The 26,896-nt window shown below is 37.5% G+C and overlaps 3 protein-coding genes across 4 annotated transcripts; all 3 read left to right on the top strand.

Annotated features, from left to right (window-relative positions):
- Positions 1-211: 211 nt before the first annotated feature.
- LOC145066520 (glycine--tRNA ligase, mitochondrial 1-like) lies at positions 212-4,880 on the top strand. 2 transcript variants are annotated; one of them, XM_079013803.1, is made up of 9 exons: positions 212-630; positions 1,120-1,502; positions 1,580-1,697; positions 1,860-2,054; positions 2,123-2,347; positions 3,614-3,673; positions 3,756-3,836; positions 3,913-4,318; positions 4,387-4,880. In XM_079013803.1, exons 1-9 carry the CDS (start codon positions 256-258, stop codon positions 4,680-4,682), a joined length of 2,139 nt encoding a protein of 712 aa, XP_078869929.1. In that variant the 5' UTR covers positions 212-255; the 3' UTR covers positions 4,683-4,880. The 2 variants fall into 2 exon arrangements, with proteins under 2 accessions (XP_078869929.1, XP_078869930.1); XM_079013804.1 differs by having other exon boundaries at positions 493-630; positions 1,084-1,502.
- Positions 4,881-14,636: 9,756 nt separating this feature from the next.
- Positions 14,637-18,996, top strand: LOC145071238 (glycine--tRNA ligase, mitochondrial 1-like). Its single transcript, XM_079018155.1, has 9 exons — positions 14,637-15,170; positions 15,982-16,364; positions 16,471-16,588; positions 17,082-17,276; positions 17,395-17,619; positions 17,760-17,819; positions 17,885-17,965; positions 18,046-18,451; positions 18,526-18,996. Exons 1-9 carry the CDS (start codon positions 14,691-14,693, stop codon positions 18,756-18,758), a joined length of 2,181 nt encoding a protein of 726 aa, XP_078874281.1. The 5' UTR covers positions 14,637-14,690; the 3' UTR covers positions 18,759-18,996.
- Positions 18,997-21,515: 2,519 nt separating this feature from the next.
- LOC145067785 (uncharacterized) lies at positions 21,516-21,911 on the top strand. Its single transcript, XM_079014835.1, has one exon. It carries the CDS (start codon positions 21,516-21,518, stop codon positions 21,909-21,911), a length of 396 nt encoding a protein of 131 aa, XP_078870961.1.
- The last annotated feature ends 4,985 nt before the right edge of the window (positions 21,912-26,896 follow it).

Genomic DNA, 26,896 nt, shown 5'->3' with positions numbered 1-26,896 from the left:
TAATAATAATTAAAAAAAAACTTCTATTAAGGACGATTTTAGATAATATAGATTGAGACCGTTCTATTTTGTATCCAAATAGTAAACATAAATACTACATATTGTTGGTTTTATAAATTAAAAATTAAAAAAATTGGGTGTACTTCACCTAATCAGCTAAAGTTATGGACTAATTCAAAAGTGTTGAAAAATCTTATACATATGTTTATCACGCCTATATTTTTTCTACGACGACCAGCCGACGACATAGCACCAATGGCCACCTCCGAGGACTCACTCCGACGAGCTCTTGCTGAGAAACAATCCACGATCGATGCGACCGGCAACTCGATACGTCAATTGAAGTCTTCCGGCGCATCAAATTCGGAGATAGACGACGCCGTTAAAGCACTCAATGCTTTGAAACTCGAGAAAACATCGATCGAGACTCAACTGAAAGCTTCCGTTTCTGGTGATGCTAACGGCTCTGTTATGAGCAGGGATGCGTTCCGTCAGGCCGTCGTTAATACGCTCGAACGACGTCTGTTTTACATTCCCTCGTTTAAAATTTACAGAGGTGTTGCTGGTTTATATGATTATGGTCCTCCTGGTTGCGCCGTTAAATCTAACGTTCTTGCTTTCTGGCGTCAGGTATGTAGAGTTTTATCAATCTTCATGAGTGAAGTTATTCCGCTATATGTTCATACTTTGCTCTTCTGCTCTAAAATGCATTCGACTTTAAGAGTTCAATCTGTGAAATAGATACCCCATTCATTTCCGAATAAGTTTTGCCGCTGATTACGAACGGGTTGCCCTTTTAAGATCAAAATCGATTCGAGTTATAAAACCTATATAGATAATTCACTAGATATGAGGTTTGCAACACCATTCATATCAATTTTGGATGTAGGATTTTCTAGTTTTCACACTATAGAGTCAAAGTGTAGCAATTTGGGTGAAGAAGCCGATAGGGTTTTGAACTTAACCCGCTTCATTTCACAATTGGGCAGATTCAATCTGAACATGATTGCTTTTTGTTTTTTTTTTCTCTCCAAATCATTTGTCGTTTGTTTAAGTTTACCAACAAGCATTTTATGTTAACAGGATTAGTAGATAATATTTCTGCTTAAACTTTCTCAGCATTTTGTTCTAGAGGAGGACATGCTAGAAGTTGATTGTCCTTGTGTCACCCCTGAAGTTGTCTTGAAAGCATCTGGTCATGTTGATAAATTTACCGACCTGATGGTTAAAGATGAAAAGACTGGAACATGTTACAGAGCTGATCACCTTCTTAAAGATCATTGTAAAGATAAGCTTGAAAAGGACCTGTCTATGAGTGCTGATAAGGCTGCTGAATTCAAACACATTCTTGCTGTTCTTGATGATCTTTCAGCTGAGGAACTTGGTGCAAAGATCAAGGAATATGGCATTGTTGCACCTGACACTAAGAGTCCTCTCTCAGATCCTTACCCTTTCAATCTCATGTTTCAGACCTCAATTGGTCCTTCTGGCGTAAGCCCTGGGTCAGTATTATATCTTATAACAATCATGGTTTTACATTCTTCCATATTTGCAACTGTTTTCATTTAATATGGTTCAGGTACATGCGTCCTGAAACAGCACAAGGCATATTTGTTAACTTCAAAGACTTGTACTATTACAATGGAAACAAGCTACCTTTTGCTGCTGCTCAAATTGGTCAAGCTTTCAGAAATGAGGTCATTTGCTTTTTAGCCCCAAATACCAATCTTGTTATTTTTATTTTGCTAAGGTCTATTCGGATTGGATTTTCTTTTGGGCCCCTGTTTTTCGGTTTTTAGTCTTTGAAGCAATAAAATTTGGAGTCGAATAAGTGACATTTTGTTGTCATCTTTCTTCAGATATCTCCTAGGCAAGGTCTTCTAAGAGTCCGTGAATTCACACTTGCAGAGATCGAACACTTTGTGGATCCTGATGATAAATCACACCCAAAATATTCTGAAGTTGAAAACCTCGAGTTTCTCATGTTCCCAAGGGATTTACAAATGTCAGGCCAATCTGCAAAAAGACTTTGTCTTGGTGAAGCCGTTTCTAAGGTTAGTTGTTATTCGGTATTTTAAAGCAAAGTACAGGAAACAGCAATTAAACATGATTTTCTTCACAGGGGATTGTGAACAATCAAACACTTGCATACTTCATCGGAAGAGTGTATCTATTTTTGACACGTTTGGGGATCGATGAAGAACGTTTGCGCTTCAGGCAGCATCTTCCAAATGAGATGGCCCACTATGCTGCAGATTGTTGGGATGCTGAAATCGAATCCTCTTATGGTTGGATCGAATGCGTTGGGATTGCTGATAGATCTGCTTATGACCTACGTGCACACACGGTACCCTTTTGAATTTTGATTTTCTTTGTTGATTGATTTTCATGTCATCATGTGGACATATGACGTGGCAGGTCTATTGAAACAATAGTAAATAACATTTTTGGTCCCACGAGTATAGCTGATTTTGTAAGTTTTGTCCTAAAATGTTTTCTTGCTTTTTGGTTTTTATTTGTAACGATTTATTATCCAGTTCCAAGTAAAATGATTGATTTTGGTCCCCAAGTATTGTTGATTTTTGAAATTTTGGTCCCAAAAATAGATCTGGCAATTTGATACACGACATGAGTTTTTCATGTATAAGTTTTAGAAATTCGTGTTTCGTGTCTTACACGTGTCAAATATGAATTAAATTTTGTTGACACGCGACACGTATAAACATGTATAGACACGAATTAAAAACTTGTCTATTGGTGTTGTGTCACTTATCAGACATTAATTATGTGTCGTTCGTGTTTGATACGTATACACGCCACACTGACACGGATTGTCAGGTCTACCTAAAAGTATGGTTATTTTGCTTGGAACAGAAAACGTTACGTAAAACCTCAAATAAGGACCAAAATTGCAAATGAAAATTTTTTGGGAACAAAATTGAAAAAAATCAACTTTACTAACAAAATTGTAATTTACTTTTGAACAATTTCATTAGAGCATACGGTGTGGATCGTGTTGTTTTTTGTTGTGGCTGAGTTGGCAGCCCATAACGCCGTTATAACATCAAAAACACCACCCCCCCCCCCCTCTTTCTTATTGCATCTTGTTGTGGTGCTTCTTGTTGTCTCCATGACAAGAAGAAACGTGATCACCTATTGGCTGCCAAATTATCTCTTTCTATCTCTCTCCTTTTAACATGGTGTTATAACACGATGAACACCACCCCCTCATCTTGTTGCTTCTTGTTATGATACCACTTCAAGTTGCCCATACCATATGCTCTTACATAGTAACCAATTTTTAGTTTTGTTGCAATGTTGAAACATTGAAGGGAAAATGTCATCAATCAGTATTCAAGTTTCACAAATGTTCCATTGTTGTGAAATTTTGTTTGGCGATGTTGGCTTTGATAGTTTGATACTGATGTTCTTTGGGTTGATTATTGTATTGATGTCTTCTTGACATGTAATGACATTGCCTACATTGATTTTTGAATGAAAATGCTTTGCAACATTTGTTCAATAATTTAAAAAATAGTTTTAAAAACTTACAATGCAGCTAGATGATAATTGCAATGTTTCTAATGATATTCTTGAGTCTTGATTTTCATAGGACAAAAGTGGTGTTGCTCTTGTAGCTCAAGAGAAATTTGCACAACCTAAAGAAGTTGAGGTAATTATTCTAGTTGTGTAGTTGATGGTTTTATATTTTTAATGGAGGAAATTGCGAAAATTTGGTGTATTTTTTTTTTCAGAAAGTGATTATTACTCCCATTAAAAAGGAGCTTGGGCTTGCATTCAAGGGTAATCAAAAGATGGTAGTTGAAGCATTGGAGGTATAAACAAATTCTTCTCTTAACTATCAAACAGCCCCTCCCTATACACCAATTCTTGATTTCCTGTTTTACGTAGGCGATGAGTGAAAAAGAGGCGATGGATATGAAATCTGTTTTGGAAACAAAAGGGGAGGTGGAGTTTGAAGTCTGCACTCTTGGGAAAACTGTTACAATAACCAAAAAAATGGTGACAATATCAAAAGAAAAAAAGAAAGAACACCAGAGAGTTTTTACACCTTCTGTTATCGAACCTTCTTTTGGCATTGGTCGAATCATCTACTGTCTCTATGAACATTCTTTCTACATGAGACCAAGCAAAGCCGGAGATGAACAGTTGAATGTCTTCCGTTTCCCCCCTCTTGTGGCCCCCATCAAATGCACTGTTTTCCCTTTGGTTCAGAACGCTCAATACGAACAAGTTGCTAAAAACATCTCCAGATCTTTGACTGCAGCCGGGATTTCAAACAAGAAAGATATTACAGGTTTGCCATTGTCTTGTTTGATTACTTCTCATAAGAATTTTAACTTAACCTGTGTTTATATTGTATAGGTACGTCAATAGGCAAACGATATGCAAGAACAGATGAGCTGGGTGTGCCATTCGCTGTGACTGTAGATTCCACGTCATCAGTCACAATCCGTGAAAGGGACAGCAAGGATCAAATCCGTGTCAGCATCGATGAGGTGGCGGCTGTTGTTAAGGAGGTCTCTGAGGGCCGTGCCACATGGGCAGATATCTTGAAGAAATACCCCGCCCACACTTCTCTTTCTGTGAAGGAGGTTTTTTGGCAATTTTTTAGTTTTTTTAAGAGTTTTGGAACTTTTCGTAATTTCTTTACTTTATAGGCGTTGTTGAGTTGCAAATCTCGGAACTGATGATGTGATATTTTTATGTATAGTGGTTTGATATTGTTTATGTTTTTGTGATGTAATTACCACTATGTATAGTGCTTAGTTAGTGTGATTAAGCCTAAGCTTCCTATAAACTTCAAATCTATATCTTGTATTTTCACTCTAATCAATAAAGTACTAAAGCTTTGATCATATCAGATCACTTGTACTTTTATTTTTACTGTTTGATTCATGACTGATTTGGAATGACAATGGGGCGGGGCAGGGTATCCCATCCCCAAACCTGATATCAAAACTTGTTCCCTTCCCCGACCCGATATCCGCGGGTTTCTTATCGGGGCTGAAAATTTCCCCGAACTTGACCCTAAACCCAAAACCTGAAATCTATGCCAAAAAAAGTTAAAATTGTTTGGAAAAACCTACAATGGAACAGTGAAAAAATAAAATTTACATAGGCTTACAACATCAAATACGTTCATAACATCATTTAACCATGTAGAATTTAGTAGTAGTCTAATATTGTTATAAAAGCAACCAACCAAGAAACCAAGTACAAAATATGAAAAACCAAATTCATCGCAATAGTACATTACATTTAAACATTAAAACAAACTCAAAATCAAACCAAATCATCCAAACTTGTTGTCTCGTTTTCTGTAGTGTCTCCTACAAAATGTTAAACAAACCCAAAATCATACCAAAACATCCAAAGTATATAAAAGTAATATTCTTATTATCGTCATTTTACATCTTTCACATCATAATAAAATTCAACATAACGACAATATGTCACTTCTAAACAAGTTATTGTATATAAGAAAACATAAAACAATTTCAAAAAAAAAATAATACTAATATGCAAAAACGATTTATATATTAATATACAATAATATATTAGCTCGAATTTCATTCAACAACCAACTTTGAGCACACATTAAAGCCTTCAATGTTTATGCATGAAGTCGACTACGATGAAGACTTGGGGCACCAGCAACGCCCTCTCCTGGAACTTGGCGGTGATCTCCGCCACAGTCTCCGTCGGCTGTCTCATATCCAAAAACTCCTTGGCCAGCTGTTGAAGCTCGACAGGCGGCACAAACTCTGCCCTGATCCTAGTCGCGAAGTCCGACCAAGTCATAGCCTCGACAGCTGAGGCTCCCAACGAGTCACCCACGGACTCCCACTAATCCCTAGCTCGATCTCGTAAACACCCTGCTGCAAACCTCACCTTCGACCCCTCAGGGCAGAAGTTGATCATCTGTGCAGACTCAATGTCTGCAATCCATCGCCTGACAGCTATGGGGTCCTTTACCCCGTGAAAATCCGGTGCACCACTGCCCCGGAAGTCCTTGAAGGACAGCGTGCGAGATCCCGACTGGCCAGATGCCATGTCGCTCCTGAATGCCCTGAGGCGATCCTCCATCAACTCCAATATCCCTTCCTTGATCGACCCGAAGATAAGGGGGGTCAACTCAAGGATGCCTCTGGTGATCTCTGACGCGATGAACTCGCGTAGCCCCTCATCTACTGGCTCGGAACCTGATCCTGAACCCGATCCCTCTCCTAAGCTGCCAACTACTGGCCTCGAGCGTAGTACCACCATTCTGAAATACAAAAATAATAATTGTTAGCGATACTGACACCTCTTGAGGGATCACACGTACTACAAGTTCTCTGGTCTTATCTTGGCCTTCCTTAGTTTCGGATACGGATCCTCTGCTTTCAGTAGTACGGGCCCATACTACCTTCCACATCTATCCGTACCTTTTCCAAGGTCTTCCTTGACTCCACCAGGTCTCTTTTACTACCGCTGATCACTGTTATACTCATCCTAGGCTTGCCCCGGGAAATCTCTAACTCCACCCTACCCGATCCTCAGCTGCTGAAGGCCTCCTTGTAATGTCAATTAGTCATTACCTGAATACCATCACATGTGTTGAGGCTCAGATAATCCTTCGAGTAACAGACTCGTCTCTACACGGTTAGACTCAGACAAAAGCCGCGCAGTAAGGCCAAATCCAGCACTCTAAGATTATTCAACCCTGATCACATGTGACGTGACGTATTCATATAATGTCTAACTCTCATCACTCAAAGTCCTCACGAAGCACAAAGCAAGCAGCATTCAGACACAAGGAAACAATCTCAGGCAAATATGTCCTCATAGAGGAAAGTTGTACTAGCATACAATGCTAAACACATACTATCTGGCATAACCCTAACAGGCTATCCTACTACTGTCTACTCAATTCTAGCATGCAATTTTCATACACTGAAGCACATAAGGCAGGCACATAAGGCATCACTCCTAGATCCTTAGTCCTATTCTAGTATGTTGTTCTACTGAAACTGATAAACATAACATAAGCTGGTATGGGTACTTTGGGGAATACTTACTTGAGCTCGGTCGGTCGCGCACATCACACACTTCGTTCCTTCTTAAACTCTTTACTTAGCTTTTCGGAAAAATATTTTCTTCCTTAAAATCTTTTAAATCCCTTGATTTGAGTTCAGACACCCCCGAAGGCGTGTCCGAATCCCTCAAACCAGGGCTCTGATACCAACTTGTAACATCCCAAAAATAGGAGCAAAAAATTTCATTTTTAAAACATACAATTTGCAAAACATTAGAAATAAAACATTCACGGATTATGTCATTTCATAAAAGGTGTTGCTTGTTTGGAAACCATTTCATAAAACATAATACTATCAGAGTACAAAACCCCAGGAGGATCCCATAGTGCGGAATACAAAGCGTGTGTGTGATGTACCGCTACCGTGCCGGCTCCTTCCCCTTCGAAGAAGAGGTACCTGAAACCAAAACTGAAAACTGTAAGCACGAAGCTTAGTGAGTTCCCCCATCTTACCACATACCATACAATCACATATCATACACACTGCCGGACAATTCTGGGGTGCCTGACCTACCCGGTACGGCCATTCTGGGGTGCCGACCTACCCGTGTCAAGCCGATCTGGGGTGCTGACTACCCATGTCAAGCCATTCTGGGGTGCTGACTACCCATCGGTCCTAACAACCGATCCTAGGGGACTATTTCACCCCCTACTGCTACTATCACATATATCATAACATAACATATTATCAGACATATCTAGGGCGTCCGATCTACCCTTCGGTCCTAACGACCAGGCTTGGGGACGATTCCCCTCCTACTACCACTATCACATATAACATATCATGCCAGCATATAAACAGATCATCACGTACTGTCAGACATATCTGGGGTGTCTGACCTACCCTTCGGTCCTAACAACCGAACTCCACTATCATCACATATTCATATCAGGCCATCATATAACATATCAGGTAGTAGCAAACCTAGATGATATCACAAAGAAAATCATCTAACAAACAACTCCTACTGGTGGGCCGACATTGTGGCCGTAGACCCACCGCTACTGGAAGGTAACTCACCTCAAAGTAGCTGCTGATCTGCATGGGAATTGACTGTCTTCTGCTGCTGCTGTCCCGGAAGTCCTCCGGCTAAAATCCCCACAAAACACCCAGTCAAATACTGCTAACCGACCTTAGGGTAAAATGACCATTTACCCCTGACCGAGCCAAGAGTCAAAGTCAAAGTCAACTTCCAGTTGACCCGACTCGCCGAGTTGGCCTGCCAACTCGCCGAGTTGGCCTGCCAACTCGCCGAGTCCCTATCCTTTTGTCTGATCATAACCCCGTCTCTACTCGACGAGTTTTCCTTTTAATCCAAGGTCCAATAGTCCTTCATCCTACTCGTCGAGTTGTATGAACAACTCGCCGAGTTCACGTTCATCCGAAGAACATGCTATGATGCGACTCGTCGAGTTGTATGAACAACTCGCCGAGTCTGTTCTTGAGGCAAGAAGATTGCCTTGGACTCGCCGAGTCAGGGCATTGACTCGCCGAGTTTCTTAACGGGTGAGTCTGGCTTCCGACTTACTGAGTCACACCCCATGACTCACTACTCCACTCCGCAAACACAAAAAAGGGAAACTCGGGGACTCGCGACTCGACTCACCGAGTCCGATGAACGACTCGCCGAGTCTATCGCATGCAAACACTAAATATTCGATTTTGCTTGGATCCAGCTCATGCCATACATAGATATGGGTTTCTAGGGCCTGGTTAACACGTAAAGTGTGACATCCCCATTTTCACGGCCAGAAAAGACCGATTTTGTTTATGCTTTATAAAAATCAGAGTACTTCATTTCATAAAAATGTTGCGGAATTTGTTCCCAGAAAAACATGGTAAATACGTTATTAAAACATTTTCGAAGAAACGTATTTATTTCATTTTAAAATGTTTGGGATGTCATCGTTAATACCGAAACATAAGCATAAACAGAACTTACAATGATTTACACTAGTGATCTACATCTCTTTTAAATCTCTCAGTGTAATGTCACTTCACTTCGTCACCTGTGATATACATAAACTGAGTGGGTCAGGTTGGGAAACCTGGTGAGTACATAGGGTTTTCAACCCACAATAATATAATTATTATGTTCAAACAATCAAACAATCAACCCAATTACCCATCCCCATTATCTTCTTTTAGTCTTCCCTAAAGATATTATCTCAAGGGTCATCTCCTATATCATATTTACTTCTCATCTCCTTACATCGTATTTCCTTATATGATTGTTCCTACGAACTTTATCTAAGGATCATCGCCTACATTGCATAGACAATACTAATCCGGGGATTACTCCCTTAATATGTGTCTAGCAAGTGTTAGGGTATCATCGCATGATTACGTAGTCACAACATCACCTGGACTTATAAATCATGATAAGGGTTGGTCTATCATCGCATGAATACGTAGCCGCAATATCGCCTGGACTCGTACATCATAATAAGGGTTAGACTATCATCGCATGAATTCGTAGTTACAACATCACCTGAACTCGTAATTCATCACCTACAGGTTGCTAGCCTGCTGGTGTTTCCACGGGGTTGTCTATAATAGTCCGTGGCCGCCATCTATACTCTGGTAGATGACTACATCTCCAAATTGTCGGACAAGGTTGTAGTATCCTACATCACCGATTCATAATCACCTATCTATCATCACCTATCTCTCATTATTTTATTTCATCACTCACCAACTATTTCATCTACCCATGTTTTATCCCAACATATTTGTAGATATAAAATAAATATACAGTTTAAATCATTTAAAACATGTATAAATCATTCATCCAGCATAGACAACAAGTATTCAAACAATATGCACACATAGCACGTAATTTATATTAAAATACTTCATATCTATGTGTAAGATGAAAGGGACCATGCACTCACCTGAGTAGGTGGTGACTCAGCACTCGGACAGCGCTTCGATACTCTCAAAACGATATTCCTTCGATAAAACCTAGTATCGATACCACTAGGGTTTAGTTTAACGATAACCGCGAAAAATTAATTAGTCCGAGTATTATTAAGCGTTAATAATACTCGATATAACTCATAACAATAGCTCAAATAATTATTTTAAGGACCTAATAACATTCCTATAATTATTTGAAAGCTATATTAAAAATTGCGTAAGCGTAGCACACTTACAACGAATTTTATCGAAAACCGGAACTTAATTGGAGCAGCGTTCCCGAGCCGAAAGGCTCTTTTCTCGGAACTCCGGGAGCCTCGGGGCTTCCTTCGGGTGCTAGGGGGTTTACCTAGGCTTTAGGGGGCTTAAGGAGGCTTAGAGAGAGAAACTAGAGAGAGAAAGTGAGTTTGGGAGGTGTGAAGAGAAGGCTAGACCCGACACCTCTATTTATAGTGCAAAATCTGATGGACTCGTCGAGTCTGAGTCATGACTCGCCGAGTTGGTCCATGTGGTGGCCTTCTGGTGGTGCCACGTGTCCAATTCTGGTGGTGCCACGTCACCCCCTATCGCGTATCAGCCTCCGAACTTAGAAAAATCATAACTTTCGCATACGAGCTCCGTTTTCGACGTTCTTTATATCCACGCGTAGGTAAAATCAAGATCTACAACTTTCATTTAGACTCCGCCGGCTAATTCTCGACCGATCTCAAATTTAACTGTAGGAGGCGTTTAGACTGTTAAATGACCGCGAAGAATTCATAACTCCTTCATACGAACTCCGTTTTCGTCCATCTTTTTACCGTTGAGTTCCTATTAATGAGATCTTCAACTCTCATTTAGGTCGCGTAAGCCAAAAACCGCTCGAACAAAAATTCGAGTTTCGGGTCGTGCACTGCTAAGCCGAATCTTAGAAAAATCATAACTTCCTCATACGAAGTCAGATTTGGGCGTTCTTTTTACCGACGCTCTTAGTTTAACATATTCTACAACTTTTGTTTAGATTGCTAAGGCTAAATCTTGCTCTATCGTAAATTCACTATTTACGCTTCCCGGTGTCGTGTCGGTTTTGCCGTAAAACTTCGACGGGCCATAACTTCTTCGTTATAACTCAGATTTCGGCGTTCTTTATATGTACAGAAACCTCGTGACATATACTACAACTTGGTTAAGATTATTTATTCTAAATAATCTTTTGTCGAAAAGTCGTTTTCGACCCTTATTGCCTCTAAATTGACTAGCCCGGATCTACGGGCGTTACATAAAGTTTCCAACTTTACGTGTAAATAAACACCAATGAAGGTTTTAGGGCTCAAAATGCACTAAAAGAGTAGATCTAGGGCTTTCATGCAATATGGCTCCATAAAGGCAGTAGATATGAGCTCCTGGAGCTTAATCATGCCTAGATCTAAGGGTTAATCAGCTTATTACAAACCCTAATTCATAATCAAGCTTGGAAATGGCTTAAGAAGGACTTTAATGGAGCTATAAAGGTCTACCAGCATGAAAACAGAGGGTAACTGAGTTATACCTCAAGGGAATAACTTGAAATAACACCAAGATGTCTGGCCTCCTTCTTCTCTTCTTGATCTACTCTTCTCTCCTCTCAAAATCTTCAAGAAACACACCAAAACACTTCAATCTCTCAAGGAATAAGGGTTTGGACGATGTTGGGAGCTCTGAGGGTGAAAGGGGCGAGGTTGGGGCGCATAAGGTTGGTTTAAATAGGGTGCAAACCCTTGAAATTTAGGGTTTCATCAGATAGCGGGGACTCGCCGAGTCCAGAATGTGGACTCGCCGAGTCACCAACTTAAACGTGCTCCCAAACCCGTCTCTACTCGGCAAGTCGGGCCTACAACTCGTCGAGTCTAAGGCCAAAATGCAAAATACTTAGATAAATTTTTACGTACCAGGAACCAGGTGCTACACACTAACGCCCCCAACGACAACAGATTTCTTACTCCTTTCCTCCTAAAACCATTTCCTCCTAATTGCTCTGATCGCACATGGCCGTTCCCTTCCTATCCATAATCCTCATCGGAAACCAGCAAGAACATCCGTCGTTACCTTCACCACCAAAAAGCACAACCCCTCCCTATTTCTCCGATCTCTAGTTCCTCCTGCACTGTTTCGATCTCTCTTGTTTCCCTCTCCAACCCTTTATTTCTTACCTATTTTCTCTACCAACAATCGCCAAAAAAATTATAATCACCCAAGATGACCAAATTCTTGCTGGAGTTGTCAAATATGTCAGAAACCATCTAAACTTCTATAACAGGTCATAAGTTTGATGAGAAAATGTTGACAAAAAAAACTCAATGACTAAATGAATACCAATAAAAAAAAGGTTACCTTTTAAAATTATTATCCCAACAAAAAATGACTGAAACCAATTCGAAAACACCTATCCTAAAAGAGAAGTGATTTGTACACAACAATTTTTCTCCGATCACAACAATTTATGATTTATAGAGTTGCATAGTACAATATTTTAAAGCATAAGTTGTTGTGTATGGAGAAAATTTGTTATCTATAAATAAGCTCCCATCATAAAAAGATCATATAACCAAGACAAAACTGCAAAAATGGTCCTTATGGTATGTTAAAATTTGCCACTTTGGTCCAAAAAGTTTTGGAGTTGCACCAGTGCTCCAAAACTTTCATTTTATTGCGAGTTTGGTCCAAAGCAATTAATTTTTTTTCAAATGACGGATTTGCCCATTTTATTTGTTTTTTTCATTTTCTTTTCTTTACTATTATCTAATTACAAATTTACAATAAAATGAAAAATGAAAAACAAAATATAACCCGTTTCCCTCTTTACAGACTCAATATCACCCTCTTTCTATTTACTGTTCGGCAAAAATATCAACGCCATTGCCGGAAACTCGAATCCACCACTGCCACTGTCGTCTTCTATCTCCTGCTCTGACGACAGCTTCGCCTTTGCAAATGCTACCTCGACAAACACGACAACAATCATTTCGTCTCTCTCCTTCTCCGAAGACATCACCGTTTGAAACCCCAGCGTTCATCGACTTGGCGACGACAATTGATTGCTAGGCTTTTGGCGACTGATTGTGGTGGCAGTCGTCTCTCTTTCCTGCTAAGGTTTTGGACCACCACCGTTTGCAGATCCGGTTTGCCGCCTACCATAGAGGTTATGTCCAGATTTACAGAGCTAGGGTTTATAGCGCGGCACCCTCAACCGTCGTCTTCATTGAGTTGCAGATTAGAGCTAATATTTGCAGATCTAAATGTCGCAAATGGTGGTGATGTGAACGTCATCGTCTGTGATGTTTGAACGTCGATCTGTCTCTTTCCTTTCTGGCAAGTCGTGAAGCTACATATCTAAACATCGCAAATGGTGGTGATCTAAACAATATCAATGATGTGTAAAATACCATCCCGATGATTTCTTGATGTATCTCCCATATTTTCTAGAACTAGAATCCAAAAGAAATTGCTTGACAGATGGAATCCAACAAAGCAAAAAATGATCGCATAGAATTCTCTGAGTTAAATTATGTTGTACTAACTTCGATCATGACATCATCCAACTAGGTTTATTAGTTTTGAGATCCAAAAACTCCAAACCATTTTTTCATCCGATCATATTTCACTTATGCCAAGCTTGTGTATGTTTTTATCCACTATGTATTTACGCACAACTTTGTAAATTTATCAATTCTTAAATCTTCACAATAACGAGAATTACCCATTCAAACTTTTACTAACGAGAAAACTAAATAAAGAGAGGATTATGGTACAAAACTCGGGATGTTGGTGGGGTAATGGTATTAGGATAGATTTATTTTTATTTTTGTTTTATTTTAATTACATAAATAGTTAAGTAAATCAAAAGAAAAAAGGAAAACCAATTATAAAGGGTAAAAAGATCATTTTACACACTTTCAATATTTAAAACAAAACAACTCGTAACAAAATGAAAATTTTGAACAATTGGTACAACTCCAAAACTTTTTGGATGACGGTGACATTTTTATAGTTGAGAAATTAAATATATTTCTTATATTTTATTCTTATTATTCTTTTATCCATATTAAATAGTAACAAGTGAATTAAAATATTATCAATTTTATTAAGGGCGTGTTTGGCACGAAGCTTTTGAAAGTGTTTGGGAGCTTCCGACTTTTAGTTTTTGACAAAACGCTCTAGTTTAAACAAAAAACTTCGTTTGTCAGTACGAGCGTTTAGCTTTGAGTTTAAACAAAACGTTTCAAATCTAAAAGTTATTTCATGTAGCGTTTAACAAAACGCTAGTGAGCTTTTGAAATCAGTTTTTATAATTACCCTTAAAAATATATTTATATATTTATTTATTTTTAATCAATTGTCCTTTTATGTAATTTTATATATTTCAAAACAGCTACTTTTACAAAACACTTATATAACAAATAAAAATTACGACTTTACCCTACCAACTATATGCTAACCGTTTTCGGCTATCATCTAATTTTACGAAAATGTATTATAGTTTTGCGTCACCAACATGGTACCGTTTCTGTACGTACACTCCTTATTGCCTAATCATAATAATTTCTAAAATATCCGATAGAATCTTTTAGTGGCCTACATCAGAGCCCAACTACAGCCCAAAAACCTAAAACCCTAATCCTACCGCCGGTGTGGGGCCATTGATCGGAACGCATGCGTTTACATTCCGCTATCTTATCATCACTCGCTCACCACCGCATCACCTCCAGATTCCGCCAAATATATTCTTTACAACGACCGGCTAACGCCACCGCACCAATGGCCACCTCCGAGGACTCACTCCGACGAGCTCTTGCTGAGAAACAATCCACGATCGATGCTAGCGGCAACACGATACGTCAATTGAAGTCTTCCGGCGCATCAAAGTCGGAGATAGACGAAGCCGTTAAAGCACTCAATGCTCTGAAACTCGAGAAAACATCGATCGAGACTCAACTGAAAGCTTCCATTTCTGGTGATGCTAACGGCTCTGTTATGAGCAGAGATGCGTTCCGTCAGGCCGTCGTTAATACGCTCGAACGACGTTTGTTTTACATCCCGTCGTTCAAAATTTACAGAGGTGTTGCTGGTTTGTATGATTATGGTCCTCCTGGCTGCGCCGTTAAGTCTAACGTCCTTGCTTTCTGGCGTCAGGTATGTTGAGTTTTATCTGAATTTATAATCGCCACGATGACAATCATACCGCTTAAATTTTATACTCTCATCTCCTGCTTGAAAATGCAATCGGCTTTGTGATATCCTGTTCATTTCGGAAATAGGATTTGCCGCTGTTTTCGAACTGATTGGCTTTTCACCTCAAAATTGATATGAATCGCAAAACTTTCTGGATAGTCCAATATATACGAGGCTTGCAACAAAATTCATATCGATCTCAAATCTAGGATTTTTAAATTTTCGCATAAGGTATTGAAGTGTGTTGCAATTTGGGGGAGAAAGAGGATTGAATTCCAAACATGCAGCGCCAATGTGTGACTAATTTTTCCTTGTAGGTATTCGTCTCATTTTTTACAAAATGGACAGAATTCAATATGAACTTGGTTGTTTTTTTGTTATTTAGCTCCTAAAGTTTCTATTGTCTAAGCCAGTTATAAAGTAATTTTCTGTACAACTAGGAGGATTGGTGTCTAATCTGAAATAAAAGATAAATCATTGGACACAGTTTTCCCAGAATCAAAAGCCTTAAACATCTATACCTTACTTGAGTTTTAAAATTGTGTAGCTTAAAGCAATTTGCTACCAAGCATCCCTAAGAAAGACTGACTATTTAACAAACCATTAATTGACATATGAATCTGTTTGAATCATGCGAGAGCTTATTCATTATCCGAAGATACAATAACATCAAAACTCAATACTGGAGATATGCCTCAACTAAACAACAATAGATTGGATGTTGGAGATGATAGTGGAGGATACTAATATCATTTTGCTTAAATTTTCTCAGCATTTTGTTCTTGAGGAGGACATGCTAGAAGTTGATTGTCCTTGTGTCACCCCTGAAGTTGTCTTGAAAGCATCTGGTCATGTTGATAAATTTACCGACCTGATGGTTAAAGATGAAAAGACTGGAACATGTTACAGAGCTGATCACCTTCTTAAAGATCATTGTAAAGATAAGCTTGAAAAAGATCTGGCTATGAGTGCTGACAAGGCTGCTGAATTCAAACACATTCTTGCTGTTCTTGATGATCTTTCAGCTGAGGAACTTGGTGCAAAGATCAAGGAATATGGCATTGTTGCACCTGACACTAAGAATCCTCTCTCAGACCCTTACCCTTTCAATCTCATGTTTCAAACCTCAATTGGTCCTTCTGGTGTGAGCCCTGGGTCAGTATTAATCATCTACTATTTTCAGATTATTTTACTTCATAATTGCAATGATTATAGCTTTACATTCTTCCATATTTTACTCATTTCATTTGATATGATTCAGGTACATGCGTCCTGAAACAGCACAAGGCATATTTGTTAACTTCAAAGACTTGTATTATTACAATGGTAACAAGCTACCATTTGCTGCTGCTCAAATTGGTCAAGCTTTCAGAAACGAGGTCATTTCCTTTCTTGAAAATTTAAGATTGCAACACGTGCATTTCATTCATGCTTTATGTATTTTTTTAAGACATTAAGGGTGCGTTTGGTTGTGGAAAATTGTTTTCATTTTCTAAGAAAATGTTTTCAGAAAATAGAGTTGAGTTTTCGCTTTAAATTTCCAATAAAATTTTCAGAAAACGCGTTTGGTTGAAACTGGGGGAGTTTTCATTTTCCATCTTAGAAATTTGGAAAACTGTAAAAATCACTTTTCGAATTTACATACAAGTTGGAAAACTGAAAATTTTCATTTTCTTGAAATTTTTTGGAAAACTGAACGAACCAAACGCGTTTTCAAAATTTCTGTTTTTCTTGAAAAAATTTCCTAGAAAACTGGAAAAATTTCCACAACCAAACGCACCCTAAGTGATTATTCAAGTAATGAATTTATTTATGTTCACTTAAATAACGATGTTCTCTGGAAATTGACATTTTGTTGTCATCTTTTTCCAGATATCTCCTCGACAAGGTCTTCTAAGAGTCCGTGAATTCACACTTGCAGAAATCGAACACTTTGTGGATCCTGATGACAAATCACACCCAAAATATTCTGAAGTTGAAAAGCTCGAGTTTCTCATGTTCCCAAGAGATTTACAAATGTCAGGCCAATCTGCAAAAAGACTTTGTCTTGGTGAAGCCGTTTCTAAGGTTCGTTGTTATTTAAAATTTTAGAGCAAACTACAGGAAATAGGAATGTATTCATATCTATTCATTCATAGTAGCAATATGCAACCCTAATAGCTTTTAAACACATATTTCTTCACAGGGGATTGTGAACAATCAAACACTTGCATACTTCATCGGAAGAGTATATCTATTTTTGACAAGTTTGGGGATCGATGAAGAACGTTTGCGTTTCAGGCAGCATCTTCCAAATGAGATGGCCCACTACGCTGCAGATTGTTGGGATGCTGAAATCGAATCCTCTTATGGTTGGATCGAATGCGTTGGGATTGCTGATAGATCCGCATATGACCTACGTGCACACACGGTAACCATTAATTATAGAAGGGCATTTACGTCTTTTGAACTTACAAAGTTCCTTCAATTCCTTATTTATTGAAGAGATGATGTTTTATGGTTTTACCATTATTTGTAACGAGGTTTTGGGTTGTTGGTTGGTTTTCATAGGATAAAAGTGGTGTTGCTCTTGTGGCTCAAGAGAAATTTGCAGAACCTAAAGAAGTTGAGGTAATTTTTCTACTTTTATATTTTTAATTGAGAAAGCTGCTAACAAATTGATGTATTTCTTCTAGAAACTTGTTATTACTCCTATTAAGAAGGAGCTTGGGCTTGCATTCAAGGGTAATCAAAAGATGGTAGTTGAAGCATTGGAGGTATAAACAAATTCTTCTTTTTAATTAACCATCAAACAGCCACTTATATACACGGTTTTCTGATTTCCTGTTTTATGTAGGCGATGAGTGAGAAAGAGGCGATGGATATGAAATCTGTTTTGGAAACAAAAGGGGAGGTGGAGTTTGAAGTCTGCACTCTTGAGAAAACTGTGACAATAACGAAAAAAATGGTGACAATATCAAAAGAAAAAAAGAAAGAACACCAGAGAGTTTTCACACCTTCTGTTATCGAACCTTCTTTTGGCATCGGTCGCATCATCTACTGTCTCTATGAACATTCTTTCTACATGAGACCAAGCAAAGCTGGAGATGAACAGTTGAATGTCTTCCGTTTCCCCCCTCTTGTGGCCCCCATCAAATGCACTGTTTTCCCATTGGTTCAGAACGCTCAATATGAAGAAGTTGCTAAAAACATCTCCAGATCTTTGACTGCAGCCGGGATTTCAAACAAGAAAGATATTACAGGTTTGCCATTGTCTTGTTTGATTAATTCTCATAGGAAAATGTGGACTTCTTATATTGTATCTATGTATGTATAGGTACTTCAATAGGCAAAAGATATGCGAGAACAGATGAGCTGGGTGTGCCATTTGCTGTGACTGTGGATTCCACGTCATCGGTGACAATCCGCGAAAGGGACAGCAAGGATCAAATCCGTGTCAGCATTGATGAGGTGGCGGCTGTTGTCAAGGAGGTCTCTGAGGGTCGTGCCACATGGGCAGATATCTTGAAGAAATACCCCGCCCACACTTCAGCTTCTGCAGATGAATGATCAGTGAAGTTGTAATGTAAGGTGCTCTCTCTTTGTTTTTTTTGGTGTTAGAAACAATGTTGCTGTTTATTTTTAAATTCCCAACACGCCCATGCTTCTTTCAACACACATCATGCATATCAGATTTTAGCTCTACTCATATAGTATAGGGTTGTTTTTGTCTTTTCACTTATGTTGGAGAAAAACATATAGACAGACAGACACACAAGAAGAATGTAATTTTCCTGTTGGTTGTGCACCTGTTTTTTCTTTTTTCCTGGATAAAGTGGTGACGTTGTGTGGATATATATAATTTGATGAATATTTGAGAAAATAACCTAGTTGGAGAAATTAAAAACCAAAAGCTAACGAGGGTAAATGTGTAAATAGTTTGGACTTGAAAGGAAAGTCTTTTTTCGCTTGCTAAACTTTTCATTTTAATAAAAGGGAAGCTATTCTATCAATTATCAAATTTGTTGAGCTATAAAGTCGAGTCTAGGGTTAAGTTAATAAGGTCTTAAAATCCCAGATTAAATAAAACAATTATATCACCTTTAATTAGGGAAACGTGTCCAGGAAAAGAACGAATATATTCTTTCTTTTTTTCCCCTTTGATAGCCGTGTCATTCGACTTTTGGCGCAACAATCGAATTGCGTACATAAAATTAATGTTAAACTTGGGTAAAGCTTTTCTTTATGACTAATTTCTATGTTCTTAAAGTTTACATATATTATATATTCTTTCATGTTTAAGATATATCAAATATTAACAAATTATCTCTTTGGTTTCGCTGTCTTTTTCTTAATTCATACAAAAAAAAGGCGTTCTCCAAAAAATGTTGCAGTCTAGTGGAATAAGGCAATAAGCTAGAGATTATTAGAGGTGACAATTTTGGATCATTTATATGTGCATGATTCGTTTTGGGTTTGTTCTATCTTTCATGATTTGAATATATAAAACAAAAACTTCAGCTAGAAGGAAACGAATCGGACGGAGCTAAAGCTCATGTGTATGTAACTTTAAAATATGTTTTATCTTTAACGAGTTAATAAATAAAACAAAAAGTTTAGCTAAAAAAGATCTGGCCCGATAGATTTAAAGTTGTCTAAAGGGTAATTTTAAGATATACAACGTTTTGAAATGCTTGATTAAAGATTATATTAGTTTTGTAGATATATAGTTTTTCTGCAATCGTATTTTGGTAAATTAAATATCAATAGTTTTTTACTAATGACAAAATGTTTGTAGGTCAATCTCATTAAACCCGAACTGTTCCAAAAAGTGATTTTAGATTTATAAATTCGATTACAATCCACTGTTTTTTTTTTATCTATTAGTCTTTTTTATGATTACTAATGAACATATTGATGATTTAGTAGTTGTTTTAGTGTAATGAGATTTTAAAGTTCAAACTATGATCTTAGTATCATCAAAGTTGTTTTAGTGTAATGAGATTTGGAAAGTGATTATATTATCCAATCAAAATCCAAGACCAATTTGTGATTCCAGAAACTACCTCGTTCTTTAATACTCCAATAGAACATTTTCGATTTACGATTCTCTGTCAAATGTTTTTATTAAAGTTTTGAATTTCAGTGAGATCGTTCTCAAATATAAAGTTTCCTTTAAAGCTTTCGATAAACGTCCCATAGAGATCATGTCAAAGAAGGTGCATTGTTGACACAAAAAGTAATGCATATATTATCTGTAATCACATTATAGACGATTTGAAAGGGATGCTACACAACTTGAAAGCACCTTTGTTTCGTGTCAAAAATTTGAGGGGTTCGATTACGCCATTCAGTTTTATTTTATTTTTATAAATGTATGCCAAATCAAATATTATATTTTTTGTACAGATAGAACAAAATTTCTTTTTAAGTGTCATAGAGAAACACTCAAACACAAACACATGTCAAGTCAAATATTATATTTTTTTAACAGATAGAACAAATCTATTTCCTACTTGGTATAATTTTCATCCAAAATTACTTTCCTGCCTACTAAACTTCTCACATAATCTTGGTAACCTTGATTTTCGTTCACAAACTTTCTTCTAATTAAGGTATTAATGATTTATTTTTATAGTTGATGTTAGATCATTTAATTTTGAAATATATACTAAAAATATCATTGAATCTATATAACCTTTGATTTGATGAGATCAAAGGATGAAATTGTTTTTACGATTTTTTTATTTTTTATTTGATCCGGATTCATTAGTTATGTGTATCTATTGAACAGTCAAACAAATTAACATTTCTTATTTTTTTTAATAATTTGAATATACATTTATGAAAAAAACAGGATTGTCATTTATCATATAAACAAAATATCAAATACGACGATATAAAACTTCAAATCACTTTTGATAAACATATTTACAACCACTAAAATAAGTCTACAAGTTTCTTCACAACCCATGATAAATTTTCTTTTCTCAAAATGAAAATGATTGCAAGTATGATTTATGGTTCCCATCGAGACTTTTCCAAAGTGGGTGAGGGGTATCTTGGTCTTTTCCCACATAAAACCTTCTTTACTCAGTTATACCTTATGCATCATTACTTGCCCCACGCAACATCAGTTGTACCCAGTGCATCATCAGTGTGTACATTTACCTTTCCAAAAAGCTTCCAACACTTGTACCAATCACAATGGAATCCCTCAAAATCAGTAATACAAACCGTAACGGATTGGAGAATCCTTTCCATATTTTCATCAAATCTCTCCTTTAAACCATTCTTCATCATTACCATTCACACAGTGAAGGTGAAATGTCACCCACAAGAACCACAAATTCTTCAATTTTCGAAGCATTCTCGCTAACCCCACTTCCATATCCGGTTCTTTTGATCTTGTCGCTCATCTTCTTCTTTCTTGGATTTCAATGGTACTCTTCTTACGAAGAAGCCATTGAAGCTACTGAAGAGAGCTTCAATTGGGTTCTTTTAATCACTCCATTAATTCTGCTTTTTGCTGTCAAATGGTTGTCAAATGTGGAGCACCCAGAAAAGTTTTTTGGGTTTGGGTTGTCACCGTGGGAGCGTCGCCGTTGGCTAGCGTACCAGTCGCCGGAGGAGGGAGGTTCGCCGTGGGGGGTGGCTGCTTTGATATTGTTGGTGCTTGTCTTGATGCAGTTTCATTCTACTGTTCTTGAAAGTTGGTTTTGATTAAAACGAGTTGAATTTTAATGGGTTTTGGGGGTTAATGTTAATTAAAGTGAGGTTTGATTTGTTTTTGTGTTTACTTAGAATGAATGTTTAATATGAGGTTTGATTTGTTTGGTACTACTACTCAGTTTGTGCTATGGTTAGTTGTACATTGAGCTATATAGGTTGTAATATTGCTCTTATATTTGGTTTTTTGGCTTGTATAATAGTATCTAATTTATGCTTGTATTGCTATTCATGAAATAGGATTATTCATGGGTTTTTAGTATTCAGGATTCAATTGTGTGACAGAACATAATCTCATCTCATTATTTATGTAATAAATGGTACCTTGTTAAATGGTTGATAATTGGCCTATCTGCCGTTTAAAAAAAAAAAAAGTAAATGGCCAAACCCTAACTAGGCTATGCCACGTGGCTCGGTTCAATTGGAGGAATGTATATAAGTAATTTAAAATTTCATGTCTCTTAGCTCTAAATAAATGTTTTTTTTTATCATTTGGCCATGATCATCCGAAACCAATTTGTAAGGTTTGAGTATTTTGCTAGTTGAAGCAGTTTTGGATGAAACCGATTTTCAAACTTATAATTGTTTTTATCGATTATTTCTTCAATTTGTTGTTTATATAAGGTTTAGAGGTTTACTATCTTAGATGCGAGGAAAATATTTTTCTAAATTTTAAAAGTTGAAAAATAATGTTATGAACCCCTCCTTGGAAAAACATTGTAGCTCATGCATAGCCATGAGTTTTACTTATTTGTCAGTTTAACCATTAAAGTTTTCTTAAATTTTGACACCGAAAGCAAGTTCAGTGAAATATGAAATCTAGCAAAAAAAAAAAAAAAAAGGTTTTATTCAAACCGCTTTCACTCAAACGGATGGGAACCGATCCTAACCAAATCCTGTAGATTTGGAATTTTTTTTCCTTGGAAACTGGTTTAGATATTCTCGTGTAATCCTAGAAAAATACATTTAAATTTAGCTTTAAGATTTTGGCACAAGAAATGGTTGATCACCAAAATTTCTTAAATAAACAAATATGTGCAACTAACCCAAAGAGTTTTATGGTCTGCCAAGCAAACCCAAATACATACATGCTCTTTCTTTTTTCTAAATTAAGTTCTATAAATCAGTTTTTTTTTTAAACGGCAAATAACATTAAAAAACATCATACTTGTAGCAAGAAGCTAGCAAGCGAGGGCAGAGTACAATTACAGAGAAGAAAACAAAACGAAAAGATACAATTAAATGTGAGCAAATGAAGAACTACTCTATTAAGCCCAATTACCGCAGCAGCTATTATGATTCCTATGTTTACCCCACAAGTAAGATAAAGTTATTATCATGTCTGTTGTTTTTGTTGGAAATCCCCACACTTTTTTGAATGTCATATATCATTTATGGCCAACCAAACACAATATACGATACACTGGGCAAAATTACCATATTACCACTATGGGCCATTTTGTGATTCCTTTTCAATCCCAAGGGCCAAGATGCAATATTATTCAAATACATGGTCAAAATTAGAAGTACCTCATCATTGGGATGTTACAAATTTCCCTTTATTAATCAAATAAGTTACATTCGTTGACCCTAACTATTACATCATCTCATTGATGCCTAGTGAGAAACGCGAACAATACACGATGTGACCATAGAGACATCACAACGTGACAAGAAAAAGTGAAGAACCTGTGTCGGGACTATTCTCATGACGTGACACATTGGTGGTCAAAATGTGAGGAATATTGCATCCCAAGCCTCTGATCTTTTAGGGTTTCGTTTGTATGTAAACCCTATTATCTCGAATCTAGGGTTCATTATCAACCTCAATCACCCTCAAACCTCAGAAAACTCTAACCCTAATCTTTCTTAGTGATTCCTGGCCTTCTGGAGCTTTTGGTAGTTTGAAGAAGAAGGTGTTCTAGTTATGGATCTAGCAAGGAAACATCATCATCGTCATCTTGTGCTCATTCTGGACCTTTGTAAGTGTCCAAAATCCAAACTTTATTACTTAATGTTGCTAGATCTAAGTTTTTGTCCCATGTCCTTCATGCTTGAGCAAGTGTGAATGGAAGGAATTCATAAAGTTGGAAACTTTATGGATTCTAAGGGTCCCTTGAGTAGTATAAGGTTCAGATCTAAAAGGTGGTTAAGTATTGGATCCATGCATGTAAGTTTTGGTGTTATCTCTTCACTTTTGACATAGAATGGATTGAGGACATGAAAGAAGCATGCATGTCCATAAAGTAATCATTTTTATGGCCCTTTGGAGTTCCTTTAAGCTTCTGAAAAATTTAGAGTTGAAGACTTAATGGACTAATGAATCAAATATTTAGATTGTTGCTTCAGACTCAAGTCACGGCGTAGCACTAAGGGTGTCACAACGTTACCATGAAAGGAACCCGCGCCTTTTTGTGTCTTTTGTGATCACAACATGACGAAGGAATGTTCGCGTCATGAGGTTTACTTAATGGGTCATCCGTGACCGAGTTGGCTGAGTTGGAGTGAGTCGAGTTGGAATCGGGCCGAGTGTACTCTCAGGACATGACCAAGGGCTGGTCACGATATGAGGCTCTGTGGTTAACATTGATGGTTGTTGACTTTGACTTTGACCATTAACTTTTTGTTAAATTTCTATTCTTAGAATGTAGAATTAGGTTTTACCTTGTGTGGTTATTAGGAGCTGTTTAGCACCCATTTGATAGTTATGGGTGGCTTGGCTTTGAGCTGGATTTTAGTCGACTTTGTAAATCAGGTGAGTTTCTCACTATACTCATGGGTCGAAGGCACCAATGTCGGCCCACTAGATTACGTTATGTATCCTTGTGTATAGGACGTTGCTACACTATAGTGGGTTGTTAGATTGGTAGATCTGTTATGATTACATGTATTTTTGGCTATTGTTTGTTTATTGTTTATGTGCATATGTCGACATGTTGTTGTTGAGTTGAGGCAGTCCTGATTTGTGATGTATGCCAAGATACCTGGGCGGTCTAGTGTACTATAGGCCCTATGATGCGATCCAGTCATACTGTAAGCCCAAGGTAGCGGTCCAGCTGTTAAAGGCCTTACGAGGCGATCCAATAGACTGTAGGCTCAGTAGAGCAGTCCAGGAAGATTGTAGGCCTAGCTAGGCAGTCAAGGCAGACTGAAGGCTCATATGTTCATGCATTGTATGTGTATTGTTGTGTGGGGTATTTTAGGGAAATAATTATACTTTGTGCTTATGGTTTGGGGAAATCAGTAATCGTGTAGGCCTTACAAGGCCTGGCATGATCACACTGCATCCCCTAGAGTTTATTTCATAAATTTAGCATCTTTGTAATAACAATAGTAAAATGTATTTAACCATTTCGTACTTTTAACACAAGTTTTCTTGTGTTTTACTTGTATCCCCCCCCCCTAAAACATTGAAAAATCTCGAAAATATGGGGGTATGAACTCACCTCGAGTGCGTTCTTGGTTGGATAACGAAGTGGTGGCGATGATCTTCAAGTTAGAACACGTGAAGATAGTCGTATTCTAATAGTCTTAAACACATAATAAAATGTGTAAATTAGATGAACTAACAATGAAAGTGTTGTATAACACTAGATTATATAAGGAATACTTACAAAGATTCCTAAAAATCAATTGAAGGATTTGTTTTCTGGGGATATTTGAAAGTGTTTCTGGGCAAATATATGAAGATTTGAAGATGTTCTTGGGGATAAACGTATGAAGTTGAATTCGTTTCTTGAGAGAAAATTGAAGGAAATTTTGAAGTGTAAATAAGGAAATGGATAGTGATTTTGGCCTAATTTATATAAGAGGGGGTGAAGATGATGTGGCATTTTCATTGGATTGTGTAATATATCTCACTGGGAAAATTTTCAACGGATAAGATATTGTGAATTCGGCCTAAGCACTAACCGAGAACCATCTTAACGCCACCGAAATCACATGTGATTTTGGTCCAAGGGAGATCTCGGGCTCGCATGTTCTCGGTTCAAGTTGAGATTTCGGTCTCCCATGTTCTCGTTCCAAGAAGTGATTTCGGTTAAGAGGTGATTTCGGCCAAGAGGTGATTTCGGTTCTTCATAACCGAAATCTCTATGCTTTTGCACAATTTAAATAAAGAAGTTTGTATAATAATTTGGATTATTAAATGATTTTACTTTTGTTGACTTACTTGACTTTTGTTGACTTATTTGTCTTTTGTGGACCCGAAATGGTCGGTTGTCAAAGCCTTCGACCCATGGAGATATAGTGTAATGACTCACCTCAGACTGCTGAATCTCATAGATAAATCTCTGGCTGTTGGCCTGCTAAAATCCCCGTGCTATCAATCACAAAATAACATCCAATTAATAATTAGATCCCAACTCACACTAAGAGTCCAATCTAGGGTAGAAGACCTTTTTACCCTTTCCCTAAATTAGCCCAAGGCCAATGCCCAATCCAATTGTCCAAAAAGTCCAAATTCCAAAATAATCATCCAAGGCACAAATATGGCCCACTTTTCCAAATTGGGCCCAAACCCCTTCATAGCCCTTCAACCAAGAAAGTCCAAAAAAATATTAACAGCCCAACAATAGAATTCTGATGGCCCAACAAGGCCCAAGAAAACTAAAATTCAATATTAGCATACTCGTTTTAGGGCTTGCACGTTCAGCGTACCTTCTTGTACACCCAACATACTCCACCAACTTGGCCAACTTCCAATATTTAGCTCTTAATCGATTAAGTCTTCAACCCAAACTCATATATGACTTCCTTAAGGTGGTTTATCACGTAAAGTTTCCAAATTTATCTTCATGCATGGTTTAATGGGCCTCTAGAGCTCAAAAGAGCTTAATAAATGACTTAACACATGCATGAGACCAAAACCACCATAAAGTTTACACTTTTATGCTTAAGAAACCCTTAATATGCCCGGATCTACAAGGATAAACTCCATAAACGACCTTAGCTCACAATCACCAACCAAAAGGGACTAA

Source organism: Lactuca serriola, chromosome 8 (genome assembly GCF_051521515.1).
Source record: "Lactuca serriola cultivar US96UC23 chromosome 8, Lser_US96UC23_V15, whole genome shotgun sequence".
Lineage (NCBI taxonomy): Eukaryota > Viridiplantae > Streptophyta > Magnoliopsida > Asterales > Asteraceae > Lactuca > Lactuca serriola.
The sequence above is the reverse complement of the archived record's forward strand: the minus strand, read 5'-3'. Positions and strand labels throughout refer to the sequence as shown.